This window comes from Malaclemys terrapin, chromosome 11, assembly GCF_027887155.1.
Source record: "Malaclemys terrapin pileata isolate rMalTer1 chromosome 11, rMalTer1.hap1, whole genome shotgun sequence".
Classification (NCBI taxonomy): domain Eukaryota; kingdom Metazoa; phylum Chordata; order Testudines; family Emydidae; genus Malaclemys; species Malaclemys terrapin.
Window position 1 is genome coordinate 36,990,211 of NC_071515.1, and position 13,589 is coordinate 37,003,799.

Below are 13,589 nucleotides of genomic sequence, written 5' to 3' on the forward strand. Positions count from 1 at the left end.
CCAGTGAATTTCACTCTAAAAGGAAATCTAGTTTAGGGGTCCTGGGCCTGATCCTGCAACCCTTACTTACACAGTTATGCTCTACTGCCACAAGCAGTCCCCTGCTCCACACGATTGCTGGTAGAGGCAGTTTAGTGTAGTGGGGGGAGGGAGAGTTTATTCCCTTTCTTTTTATTGTGGTGATAAGGAGGTTCCTTTGATCAAAGGGCATCTCTCTCCTTTCCCACTCCCACCCCTGCCATCCATGTTTGGAAGGGGGCAGGAAATCTCCCATTACAACATCCCAGCTGAGCTCTGCAATGGAGTTGTCAGATAGATGTCTAATCCAGGACCTATATTGTTTCCTTGGCTCACTGCAATAAAGGAAACGTGACCATCTGCAGATAACCAGAATCCAAAAAAAGATTGGGGTTTTGTGGTCCCTGGACCGCAGCATGGTTTTGTGGCTCTGCCCTGCTGCTAGTCCTATGGACCAAAGGGAGAGGTGGCCAACTCCACAGCTATTTGAAAGCCAGAGCGCTGTTGTGCTAATTTATTCCCCCTCGACACATTTTTGTGCAAAAAAGGAGCATGTGTGCCACAGACTGTAGTATACATTGACTGTTTTGTTTCTTAGGGCAAACTGGCTCATTACACTTCACCCGTGTTGATGTTTCTGATGCAACCAGTTAGCATTTCCTTAGCTGCTGTTTCCTCAGCTGCTGCTCACTCTCAAGGAAACAATGACATTGTCTGGCTTGTCACTTGCCAAGGCAAGAAAAATCAATTGCAGTGCTCAAGAGACAGGACTACTGGTGCAAAGGTTACAAAGTATCACCAGTTGCTTTATGCTGCTGGAGTCTTGATGAGAAGCAGAAAAAAGGGAAAACTGTGTAAGACAAATGGGAAAACTTTGCTGATTGATTTTCATGTTCCTAATTCACAGAGATAAGACTTGTGTAGGATTTAAATCCCTATAGACTCAGACTCTGATTAACCTAACCGTTCTCTATTGGAATGTTTATTGGAATGTAATATTTCTCTTGGGAAGTTTGAAATAGAGGATTTCAGCACTTGAATGCTGTCACTTCCAGTACAACTGACAACTGAGTACAAAGAGGATACTGTATTTTTCTAATGCCATAAAGAAATTATTGAAGACATTTAAGAGAAGACATGACACACAGATAAAATATCCCTGAAAACAGAAATTGTACCTCTCATAACAGCAGCTGTGATTTATTCTTCCAAGCTTACTTATAAAGTTAAGCATCATATTTTCCTGTTTTATCTTAGTGCCGAGTACCAGTGTTTTGTGTGATGAAAGATCAAGAGGTATATGATGGAAGCAACATCAAAGTTCTCTGAAATTGCTCTGTTAGTACACCTCAGCACTGTTTTCTCTAGGGATGATGTTTCCCACTTATCCCCCTCTCTATTACAGCTGCCCCTGATGATTAAATATCAGTATGGTACAGCTTTGTAGTATATGCTCCTAGGATACGCCTGCTATTCGTTTCTAGCATAATCTCTTATACTCATTTCTTTGGAAAGAAAACCCATCTTGTCGCTTTAGGCTGGGTCTCAGAAGTGAAATACTGGTGAACATTAATCTACTCTGACAGTCCAATCCCACTCCCCTCCACCTTCCAACAATTCTCAATTTCATAATTACATTTCATAGTTTTTCTTTCTTTAAAGTTTCAGCTTAGAACTTTTAAACTGTATGCTACATATTTTGCAACTAGCTTTTATAAAAAATAACCATGATTAGAAATATATTCTAAGAATGTTAGACTTTTATAGTTTCAGCTTCTGTTTTTGCTTCCTCTTTTTCCTTAGTATTTTTAAAACCACAGCATTTTAATTACCCTTGAGCTCTTTTACAGCAGAATTTTGCAAATGCCTGCTATCTACCATTGTTATTATATGTATTAGGGACTGGCTTGGTACAAAGGTAGAGGAAAAGGCAATCCCTGCCCCACTACATATATTACATGTCTGTGACTGTGTGTGTGTGTATATGATACACCCCTGCAATATATGGAACATATACAAAACGTCACCTAATTTGGAATGAAACTAGTCTTACTCTTAAAAAGCAACAGAGAGTCCTGTGGCACCTTTAAGACTAACAGATGTATTGGAGCATAAACTTTCGTGGGTGAATGCCCACTTCATCGGATTACTCTTGTTATTACAGACAGTGATAAGGCACCATCACTTAGGTGCTTTTGAAAAGCTCACCCAAAATGTCTGTATTGCTCAGGAGGAATCCTTAGCTGGTCAAACCAGACTTAACAGGGTCCAGAACCTGCAGGTCTATAATATTAATTGGGTCTAGCCATAGATTAGTACAGGGATCGGCAACCTTTGGCCATCAGGGAAATCTGCAGGCAGGCCGGGATGGTTTGTTTACCTGCAGCGTGTGCAGGTTCAGTCAATCGCAGCTCCCACTGGCCGCAGTTTGCTATTCCAGGCCAATGGGGACTGCGGGAAGCGGCAGCCAGCACATCCCTCAGCCCACGCCGCTTTCCACAGCCCGTTGGCCTGGAACAGCGAACCGTGGCCAGTGGGAGCTGCGATCAGCCGAACTTGCGGACGCTGCAGGTAAACAAACAGACCGTCCCGGCCCACCAGCGGATTTCCCTGATGGGCCACGAGCCAAAGGTTGCTGATCTCTGGATTAGTACATTGAGCTATGGACTTCCATCTCTGCATTTCCATACACCATATTGGAGAGTGTTTGGGTGAAGACATCATTTAAAACGTGTTTGGTAAGAGGGCAGATGCTAATTGCTAATGTTCCTTGTTCTGTTTCAGGAGTGGATCAGCTTTGGCTCAACTTTATGGAACTTCTGCAACTTTGGAGCACCATCATTTTAATCATGCTGTCATGATTCTTCAAAGCGAGGTACCAGACTAGCTGGATTATTACTTTCACTGTAGGGTGGGGGGCTGTTTCACCTCCAGGGAAACACACCCCATGCCCAAACTCCTTTAATGGGCCTTTCCTCCGGGCAGCGTTTATTGACTACCACAAAGCTCTCACACAACACAACATAAAACAATTTAACTGCAACTGCTGACTATTTTCCCCTGAGACTCTCCCTGCTTCATTCAGCCAGGGGAAAAGGACATAATCTTCCCCTGTCTCCCCCTTGGATCATTCATCTTTCTTATGTATACCCTTCTCAGCCATGGAATAGCCAAGGAACTCTTAATCCTTTCCCAGCTAATGTGTTTACCTTGTCACACTCACCTTCTATTGTAAAAATAAAAACCTGCTTTCCTTTTATGGGCAACCACAATATGTACAGTATGCTTGGAATGTTTAGTTTTGTATTTTCAATAACTGCTGTTGGGTTTATTACATATACTGCAGTAACACCCAAAGTGTGCTGGGAGCTTCCACATATATGGGGAGGTATAGTCCCTGCCCTGAAGAGCTTACTTTTTAATTGTACGCATGATGTGACAAACTAGTGGTGTAACAATAAGTGGGGGAAATAGGCAGACACTGGTTACAAAAATAGATCATATAGTTACTAAGTTGGGCACTTGACTTTTTACAGAATATCTTCATCAAAAGAAAAATGAAAGCCATATCTTCAAAATGGGGGACCATCTTGGAAAGCAGTGACTCTGAAAATGATTTAGGGGTTATAATAGCCAAACATGAGCTCCCAGAGCAATGCTGGAGCAACAAGGCTAATCCAACCCAAGGATGTATAAACAGGGGAGGAGTGAATAGGAATGGGAAGGTGATTTTACCTCTGTACATGGCATTGGTGAGACCAATACCAGAATACTGCTTACAGTTCTGGTGTCTACATTTTTTAAATGATGTTGAAAAAACTGGAGAGGGTGCAGAGAAGAGCCACAAAAATGAATTGAGGGCTGGAAAAAAAAAAAAAAACACCTCATATTGAGAGACTTAGGGCTTGTCTACACTTAAAATGCTGCAGCTGTGCCACTGTAGCACTTCAGCCAACAGGAGGGCTTCTCCCCGAGAGACAGTAGTTGTGTTGACAGTAGAAGCCCTCCTTTCGACATAGCATTGTCTACATTGAGAGGTAGGTCAGCATAACTGACCAGCCCTGAGCAACATAATTATACCAAAATAAAGTTACTAGAGTAGAACAAGCCTAAGAGTTCAATCTGTTTAGTTTATCAAAAACGAGTTTGGGGGGAGACTTGATAAGTGCTTTGACAGGGAAAAATACCAGGTACCAATGGGCTCTTTCACCTAGTGGAGAAAGGCATAACAAGAACCAATGGCTGGAAGCTGAAGCCAGACAAAAATCAAATTTGAAACAAGCCACAATTTTTTATTTTTATTTTTAAAACAAGGAAGATGATTAATCATTGGAACATACTACTGAGGGAAGTGGTGGATTCTCCATCTCTTGATATCTTCAGATCAAGACTGGGTGCCTTTCTGGAAAATGTGTTTTAGTGGAACAAAAGTTATTGGACTCAAAACAGGAGGGCTTGTGTGATACAGGAGGTCAGATTAAATGATTTAATGGTCCCTGCTGGCCTCAAAAGAATCCCCACAAATCTATGAAAAACTTCTTCCCTCCCTGGGCAAAGTGTTCCCTTACCCAATTTACTCCTTCTCTTTCGTCATCCAAACATCATCTGTCCTGGCAACTCCATCCAATTCACCCTGCTATGATTTTAAGTCTTACATTCTGTGTGTTACTTGTCTGGATAAAAAATTCACAGATGGAACCAAACACTCTCCAACTGGGAATAGAGACAAATTCAGATCCTCTGCTTTTGCAAGTAGATAACACGGAAATTTGCACCAAGTATCTGGACCTCTCACTCTAGTGGGCTGAAATTAGATTACACCCTATATGTTAGTGTTTAATATTCTAGTCTATCTGTGTTTTCTAGGGGGAAATGTCATAGAAATCTAAAGAAATAATACAATATGCTATCAGCATGAACAAAAAAAGGTGCCTGTATTTGGTCTAGGCACCTTTGACACACGTGATCATGGGTTTTGTGCTGTGGTGATGTTGCCTTATACATTATGAAATAGTTCAGCAAGCAATAAAGCCTTGAATATAGTGGGATAGCCCTTTGTTAGCTGTTTATTATCAAATATTTCAGATTTACTAGTAAGTAATTCTATGCTGTGACTATCTACTGTTTTTTGAGCACATATGGGTTTGGGCTTTTCTTTGTACACCATACCTAAGTTGTAGTCTATAACTAAATGTCTTCTAGAATTCCCCTCACCTTCCCAACACATAGGTGAAAGGAAATCTTTTACAAGATTAAGGTCACTAGAGGAAGAAAAGACGCCCCTTATCTATGGAAAGCTCTTGTTTTCTTTATAGTGTTATAGCTTCTTCCTAAGCACTAGATGGCAGTGCACATTGGATATGAAAATTATACTGCTGTCAACTATCAAAATTAGATTCAGTTACCAAAAACATCGTTATATCTAAGAGTAGGAAGCAATACCTAAGTGTGATGTTAATATGTGAATGTAATCATATGTGACTGACGTTACAAAGTCCAGTATTAGCTTAAAGTTCAACCAAATTCAATTGCAAATTTCATTCAGTTTGTATTCTCTGGATAAATTATGGGCTCTGTGTTCCCCCTTATTTGACACGTCTCTAACTATAAAACTGTTAGTATTATCTTCCTTTCCCAAAACAGCAACATTAAATAATTTGTTCTCTTTCATTCTGGCTGTAAAACATTTTCCAGAATCATGAGCCTTCACCGTCCTTTAAAAAAAGTGCCTTCTTACAGGGCCCACAAGGTCTAGGGCTGTACAAACTTAGCTTCTCCTCAGTCTGAGTTACTAAAGCCTGTACATACAGTGAGATAGTGGAAAATAGTCAGGGTGAGTGGAGAGCCTGTATTTTGAATGAAAAACTGATTTAGTGTCTTTGACTGCTCTAACAGCAGCTTGCGTGCCTTTGAGCAGCAGCAAAGATAAATCTGTTGGCAGCACAACTGAAAAGCCACAAAGCACAGCTCCAAAAACATTTGCTAAAAGGGAAAGATTGAGATGTATCCATAGTTTTTCCTCCATAAACTGGGTCTGTGCAGAGTCAGACTAAAGAATAAATCTTTTTGCAAGAGGCTGTAATATTAGCACAGTTAAGAAACACAGCCCAGCTTTTTGAATACAGTGGCCAGCACTTCCTGTCCTAATGTAATCTCAGTAGCATTAACTTTATTATTTTATCATGGTTTTACCATGATTCAGAAAAAACTTCTGTGTAGCAAAATGGGGCAGATTACAGTGTTAGAAATCTTTTTAAAAATCTATAATGATTGTTAGTCCTTTACCTTCTCTCTCTCTTTCATTACAGGGTCACAACATCTTTGCTAACTTGTCCTCCAAGGAGTACAGTGACCTTATGCAGCTTCTGAAGCAGTCAATATTGGCAACAGATCTCACTCTGTATTTTGAGTAGGTATTGACATTATTTATAGTTGACAAATGAAAATCCAAAGAACATTGTGGTAATGACCCATGAAGCACCAATGGGGGTACGTAATATATTAAGTTAGTGGTTAATTATGGTTGGAGATATTTAGTCTAACACTTATTTTATCTTAGGCTAATGGAAGTTTCTTATCTGCCCAAATGAGTTTCATTTTGATATTCAGCAAAAGCCACGACATATCCTGTCCTCAAACTTGAAGCAACTTCAGAAGAAAGTCATAGCCCAATCTTGTATTTCCTCTACACAGGATTCCCAAAGGAGACTTTCATGTGCAAAGAGTGCAGGATTGTTTCTGTGGGCCAAAACTACAAAGAGATTGTACATTTTTAGCCCTTTTTGAATTTCTAGGCAAATCCCCAATGGTGTTATCATTTGTGCCACATCAAAAAAAAAAAAAAAACAGCAAAAAAGCTGTATTTAGTTACACCACCTGAGCATCTGGCCCTGTAAATCAAAGTAGCTCCATTGAAGACAAAATGTGATGATTTATGTCAAATGAGAATCCATCCTGCAAAGTTTAACTGAATCAATCATGACTGGAGGTGTCCCACAAATACAGTTATTTCATGTTCATTCTTGGTTTTCCTATCACACCTCCAAGTAGTCAAAGTAACACGAGTTCTTCCATTTTCCTGGCACTGTAATTAGTTTATTAAAAAACAAAACAAAACAGCACACCCCAGGAGATTCAAACTGAATGTGTAATAGGCATATGGAGTCATAGGTGCAATTGTTGGCATCTCAGTTTTACATTTCCTAAGGCCTGGGCTACACTAGCGGGGGGGTTCGAACTAAGATACGCAACTTCAGCTACGCTATTCGCATAGCTGAAGTCGAAGTATCTTAGTTCCACTTACCTGGCTGTCCTCACGGCATCGAGTCGACCGCCGCAGCTCCCTCATCGACTCCGCTTACTCCTCCTGCTGAGGTGGAGTACAGGCGTCGATTCGGGGATCAATTTATTGCACACTACCCGATCCGGCGGGTAGTATAGACGTACCCTTAGCATCACACCTCCAACAAAGTGTGTCAGTCAGAATCCCACTTGCTGGGGTGCACTTGGGGAATTTACTGGGAGAAGTACAATTCTGTCTGCCCAGGCACAAACACTGTTCCAGCCTAAGGAATTTCAGTGTATTAGAAAATAGCTTGTTGTCCATTAGCACCCTACTTGCACTCCACTAGGTGGCATTTACATATTGATTTTTGAGTTTGTATGGAGAAGGATATGGATTTTTCCTTCCTCGCTCCTGAGTGCTGATGGCTTGATGCCAAACCAAGTTTCCAAAGAACTTCAGGCAAAATCTTTTCCTCATCTGGGTCTGTTAATCTAGATTTAAAATATGCCATACCATTGGGCACCGATTGGAATGGGGCAAACAAAGCTTGCTCTGACTGCTCATTGTATTATTTTAATACTGCATTAAGAGCTCATCTGCTGCTAATATTGGCCATCTCAGAGTTCACTGCTTTCTTTTCTCCCCCATGGTAGTCTACATCACCAAAAGACTTTTCATAGACAAATTGAGGCATTTGCCTCTCAAAACAAAATTAAACATTTTTGCTAAAATAGCTTACAACAAAAATTACTTCAAGATGTTCTTTTAGCAACATACACAGTGGGCCCTGACCAGGAGAAAGCTGCCTTCACAGCTACTACCTCACACTTTCTGGCCCTTCCAGTCTAGTAAGTGGTCTGTGCAGACTGCTCCTGATTTTGATGGATAATATGACAATGGAAATTGCCAGTGACTTAGGACAGTGATGTCTGGAACCATAATGAGCACTCTGTATGCCCCACCCCACCCCCAGTGTCCCAGCACAAGTAGCTAGTGCTCCAAAAATTATTGGCATTCACTGGTAAGGGGGTGTGGGCAGGTTGGCTGAAGGGTGATGATAATTTTTTTCCACAGTTCCTGAGCAAATTCAACCAGCAGGATCCTGGGGAGCCCCTGGAAGAGCATCAGGTTCTCTCTCAGCAAAAATACCCAGGAGAGGGGAGACAGTTGCTGCTCTTCTCTGGGTGGATAAATCCCCACCTGGGCACAGCCGCCCTTTCCCCCTCCTGACACCAGAAGTACTATCACATATTAAGACAAATCCAGCTTCTATTGTGCCGTTTGTGCTAATAGAACTACTCATACTATTCTATGCTAATTGTACAATTTACTCTAAGTGTGTTTGAAAACCACTACCACATAAGCTTTCTGACTGTACATGCATTTAAAAGCCAAATTATGCAAACTGATTCTTTTGGGCAAGCATATTCTTGCTGCATTGACATCATTTCTCAGTTTTCTGCCTCTTAAATGGCTGGGGGTGGGGAGCATCAGCATTGCAGTATTCTTGGATCTCCACTGTACTGCTGTTCATAAAGTTCACTTAGCACTCAGGGATTTGGTTTGCGAAGCAATAAAAGTATAGATGGAGGAAGACCCTTAGGACTTGCTCAAGATATTGTATGTTTATAGGACTTTAACTAATGAACAAATAAACAGATTACCTACAAGTGAAAGAACAGACCTGGCATTTGTTAGATGTGTAGACATGTTGATGATAAATTATCTCTAAGTTTTAGTGGATAATTTAAGCAATTTTAGCCAATACCTGTTCCTTAAAAGTCCTCATGTAAACAGTTGTTCTTGAGCAATCCTTTCTGGCCAACAATTAGAAAGCTCTTTACAAACCAACAGTGACATTTGGAAATAACACTGATGGGTTCCAGAGAGGATTGGATACAGTCCTCCTTGGTTGAAGTGAGAGTTGCTATGATAGGTGAGGGAAAAAAAGCCATCCCTCACATGCATAAACACACAATTTGCTCTCACCAAAGTTATTCTAGACAAGTTTGCTTTCTGTAATTCTGGCCAAATTATATATCAGCTTCCTCTTTTAGATCTAGTTAATGAATGTGTTTGTTTGTTTTTTTTAACTGGACTCTCAGCTGTAAAGGAGCCAGACAATTCTCCCTTGTACAAGAATAAGATAGTAGTGATTGGTCTCAATCTATTGTATTATTACTATTAATAAACTCATTGCCAGGCTATTATGTACTTGTCTCTCCTGTGAGCTCCAGGTAATGTATGGAACCCAGTCTACTGAAAATATCCTGTGGTTACTACACTGCCTTTTTTTTTTTTAGCAAATTTTTTTTGAACTGTGATACTTGCTAGTACAGTATATGTTACCAACCTGCCAATGAAAATATTGCTTATTGTGGACATTTGTATTGTTTCAAATTTACCCACTTATGGCAAAGTCCTGTAGTTCTTATTCAGGCAGAACTCTCCTACCATTTAGGATTTTAAGTGAAACCGAGGTTCTATTCCTTCTACCAGTGCATGTTAAAGTGAACAACTGACATTTGTTTAACATTGTAGTTTTACATGTATCCAGTTAATTTTATGCATTAAAAAAAATCCGTGAAAAAAAACAAACAGTATTTTTTGTCAAAGAAATAATTAGCTATTGTCAGGCAACAGTCAACTACCAAAGTTTTCTCAAGTACACTATGACTGGGAATAAATAGAAATGCATGTATTTCAGAGCCCCAAAAATGACTTTCAGTTTTTGTTTATGAAAAGAGAAGGGGAAAAAGGCCATCTGCTTCTCTTCATCCCCCTGGTATCCTAGCCCATTTTTGTCTTTTTTTTTTTAAAACTTAAAAGTGTCTTGAAGTCTCTACTAAACATGAAATAAATTAGAAAAAGTTTCAAAGGTGTTTTCTGCATTATCACTGGTAGATGAGTTTTTGAATGCAAACTCCTATTTAAGCCCTAGCCCTGCACAGGGGACTACTATGATAGTCTGACCTCCTACGCAATGTAAGTATCTAGATAGGTAGTCTTAAGGATACACTTACAGTGGTACACAGCAAGAATACAAGGGTGTACCCAAACAGAACAGATTACAGGATTGAGCCCATATTTCATGAGGTTCTCAAGGAAGGGAATTATTGTTTTTGTCTGTTTAGTGCAATGTATACCCATGACACTGTATAAATAAACAATAAGATTAGGTGAGAATTAGGTCTGATTACTTGGTCTGGCAATGAGTCTCACACTAGGCAACAGAATAGAATTGAAAAAAAAATTGTAGCTATGAGTTCTGATACTTACAGCTCACGATAGTAGTGATATACACATACCAAAAAGATACAGGCGACCCAATGGCCCAGTAACAACATTTCATCCCTTATACTTTTCCTTAGAATTTCTGAGATTTACTGAAATGATGTCCTGAATCACTGGACTGTAGACCTTTATTATATATTAACCCAGCTTTATCTCGGAGCATGAATACATCAATAAGTATTTCTCTTCAACCCCTCAAGTGGATTACAAAATAACTGAACATTACGTTTATTTCGGACACTCTTGAATGTCACTTGCATAGCTTTATTTACAGAAGTTACAAAACTGGTCCTAGTGGAGACCATGTTTAAGCATCCACTAAGGCAGCGTTACATTGTTTCCTCACACATGGCTGCTTTTCAGACTGAGCCTTTCCAATGCTAGAATCACTGTGCGGATTTAGTATGTTCCTTCTGCATTTGTTCCAGTGGAGCTTAAAGCAGCTGTTATTCAGAAGTGTGTGGCTCACCAAAATGTCTTGAATCACCTATATTTTATGTTACTGCTTCATGCATCTCTCTGCTTTTTATTTGTGATGTCACAATGTTCAGGGTGGGCATGAGAGGTCACCTTTTCTTCTGAACTGTCAGTTTGTTGCCCAGATAATATATGTATTGCCTAGGAATCACAAATAACTGGAGATCAAAGAATTATCTTTATATAGTGTTGTGAAGGCCAAGACTATAACAGGGTTCAAAAAAGAACTAGATAAATTTGTGGAGGATAGGTCCATCAATGGCTATTAGCCAGGTATGGTGTCCCGAGCCTCTGTTTGCCAGAAGCTGGGAATGGGCAACAGGGGATGGATCACTCAATGATTACCTGCTATGTTCATTCCCCCTGGGGCACCTGGCATTAGCCACTGTTGGAAGACAGGATACTGGGCTAGATGGATCTTTGCTCTGAACCAGTATGGCCATTCTTATGTTATCCAATTTTGCTCTATGATATTTTTCTGGTAAGACTTTGGCAAGGAAATGTGTATTAAATAGAAAAATGTAAAGTCTGCCACCTCTGGCTGTGCTAACAACAAATGTATAGCTGCCAATGACCAGTTTATGATTAGGCTGATTTAAGGTCTATGCGCCAGCTACTCTAGGCCATTAAAATTTTCATCATTGCAGTATTTATTCCCACAGGGATGGTTATGCCATCATGCCATGAATCTATGTGAAATAAATTAATTTTGTTTTCTGCTTGTGTGACTTTGCATTGTATTAGCAACTTTTGTAAAATCCAGCCACTTTATATCATATTTCATGAAACACAGAGAGTGTATAATGTCATCATATGAGCTGCTTCTCATTAGTGTGCTAGTAACCTCCACATTAAATAAGGGGGTTGGGGAGAAATCATACAATGCCATTAGAAAAAAATCTGTGATTTGCCATATGTCAGTGAGAGGTCTTGGTTGGAATACAATGCAATAACAAACAAAGAGTTTAATTATTTCTGTATTTAATTCTGTTCTTATAGATTCATAGATCCCAAGGCCAGAAAGGACCATTCTGATCATCTAGTCTGACTTCTTGTATAATACAGGCCATAGAACTGCCCCAAAATAGTTCCTAGAGCATAGCTTTTAGAAAAAACATCCAATCAATTTAAAAAATTGTCAGTGATGAAGAATCCATCATGACCCTTGACAAGTTGTTGCAATAGTTAATTACCCTCACCGTTAAAAATGTATGCCTCCTTTCCAGTCTAAATTTGTCTTTCTTCAACTTCCAGCCCTTGGATCATGTTTTATCTCTGCTAGGTTGAAGAGCCCATTATTAAACATTTGTTCCCTCTGTAGGTACTTACAGGGCCGGCTCTAGGTTTTTTGCGGCCCCAAGCAAAAAAAAAAAAATTTTGGCTGCCCCCCGTCCTAGCCCTGGGCTCCTTGCCGCACCCCCCCGACCTATAAGACTCATTAACAGGGCTGCCGCGCAGGGGAGGGCTGCAAGTGGGGCAATTTGCCCCAGGCCCAGCAGGGGCCCCCGCGAGCCCTGGCCCAGGTCTTTGGCGGCATTTCAGCGGCGGGGGGCCCTTCAGTCACTCCGGGTCTTCGGCGGCATCGGGTCCTTCAGTGCTGCCAAAGACGCGGAGCAACTGTAGGGCCCCCTGCTGCCAAAGACCCGGACCACCGCTGGGTGAGTACAAGCGCTGCAGCTCCCCCGCTTTGCCCTAGGCTCCCTGAATCCTCTGGCGGCCCTGCTCATTAAGCTCCATCATGCTAGGAATCTAACTATACTTTTCTTGATACAGAGACAGCAGGGTCTACTATCTGATAGGGCACAGGTCTGGCATTCAGGACAGTTGGGGTAGCAGAGGTACGTCTACACAGCATTTTGGAGTAAGCCTCAGGGTAGAAAGCTCACACTAGCACTCTAAAAGTAGCTGTATAGAAACCACTGTGAAGTTGCGAATGGGGCTGGAGCTTGGGCTGTGAGGCAAATGGAGGGGGGTGGTCTTCAGAGCCTGAACTGCAACTTCAAAGTGCTTTCTATACAGCTATTTTTAGAGTGCTAGCGTGAGCCTTCCAGCCTGAGACTTGCTCCAAAATGCTGTGTAGACGTACCTCTGAAATCTTCACAGCTCTGACACTAATCTACTGTGTGACCTTGGAGAAGGTCTGTGCTTCTGTTTCCCTGCTGTCCTGTCTGTCTGATATTTAGACAGAAAATTCTCAGGGGGGCAAGGACTCTCTCTCTCTCTCTCACTATGTTTGTACAGCACTTGGCACAATGGGGCCCTCGTTACAGTGGCACCTTGTTGAAATTCTTGACTTAGGACAGTCTATTTGTAGGTTAGTGAGAAGGCCCCAAGCCAGCCTTAACATGGGTGGACCCATTTTACTATGGGTCAGTTTTCCCCTGTGAATGATCCTTGTGTTTTAGATTTAAAAGGCAGAGTTTGTTCTTTATTATTTTAAAATGCAAGAACATGAATTCATAAAAAAAATGTTTCCGTAACAGGAAAGCTGTAAATCAATAGACAAAACTAAAAA

At 40.8% G+C, this 13,589-nt stretch overlaps 1 protein-coding gene across 4 annotated transcripts in view; it reads left to right on the forward strand.

Annotated features, from left to right (window-relative positions):
• PDE11A (phosphodiesterase 11A) overlaps nt 1–13,589 on the forward strand; it is a 222,690-nt gene that overhangs the window by 174,821 nt on the left and 34,280 nt on the right. For all 4 annotated transcript variants that reach the window (XM_054044025.1, XM_054044026.1, XM_054044028.1 and 1 more), the window contains exons 14-15: nt 2,803–2,893; nt 6,327–6,427. In XM_054044025.1, coding sequence (XP_053900000.1) covers nt 2,803–2,893; nt 6,327–6,427 — 192 coding nt within the window. The remainder of the gene's footprint in view (nt 1–2,802; nt 2,894–6,326; nt 6,428–13,589) is intronic.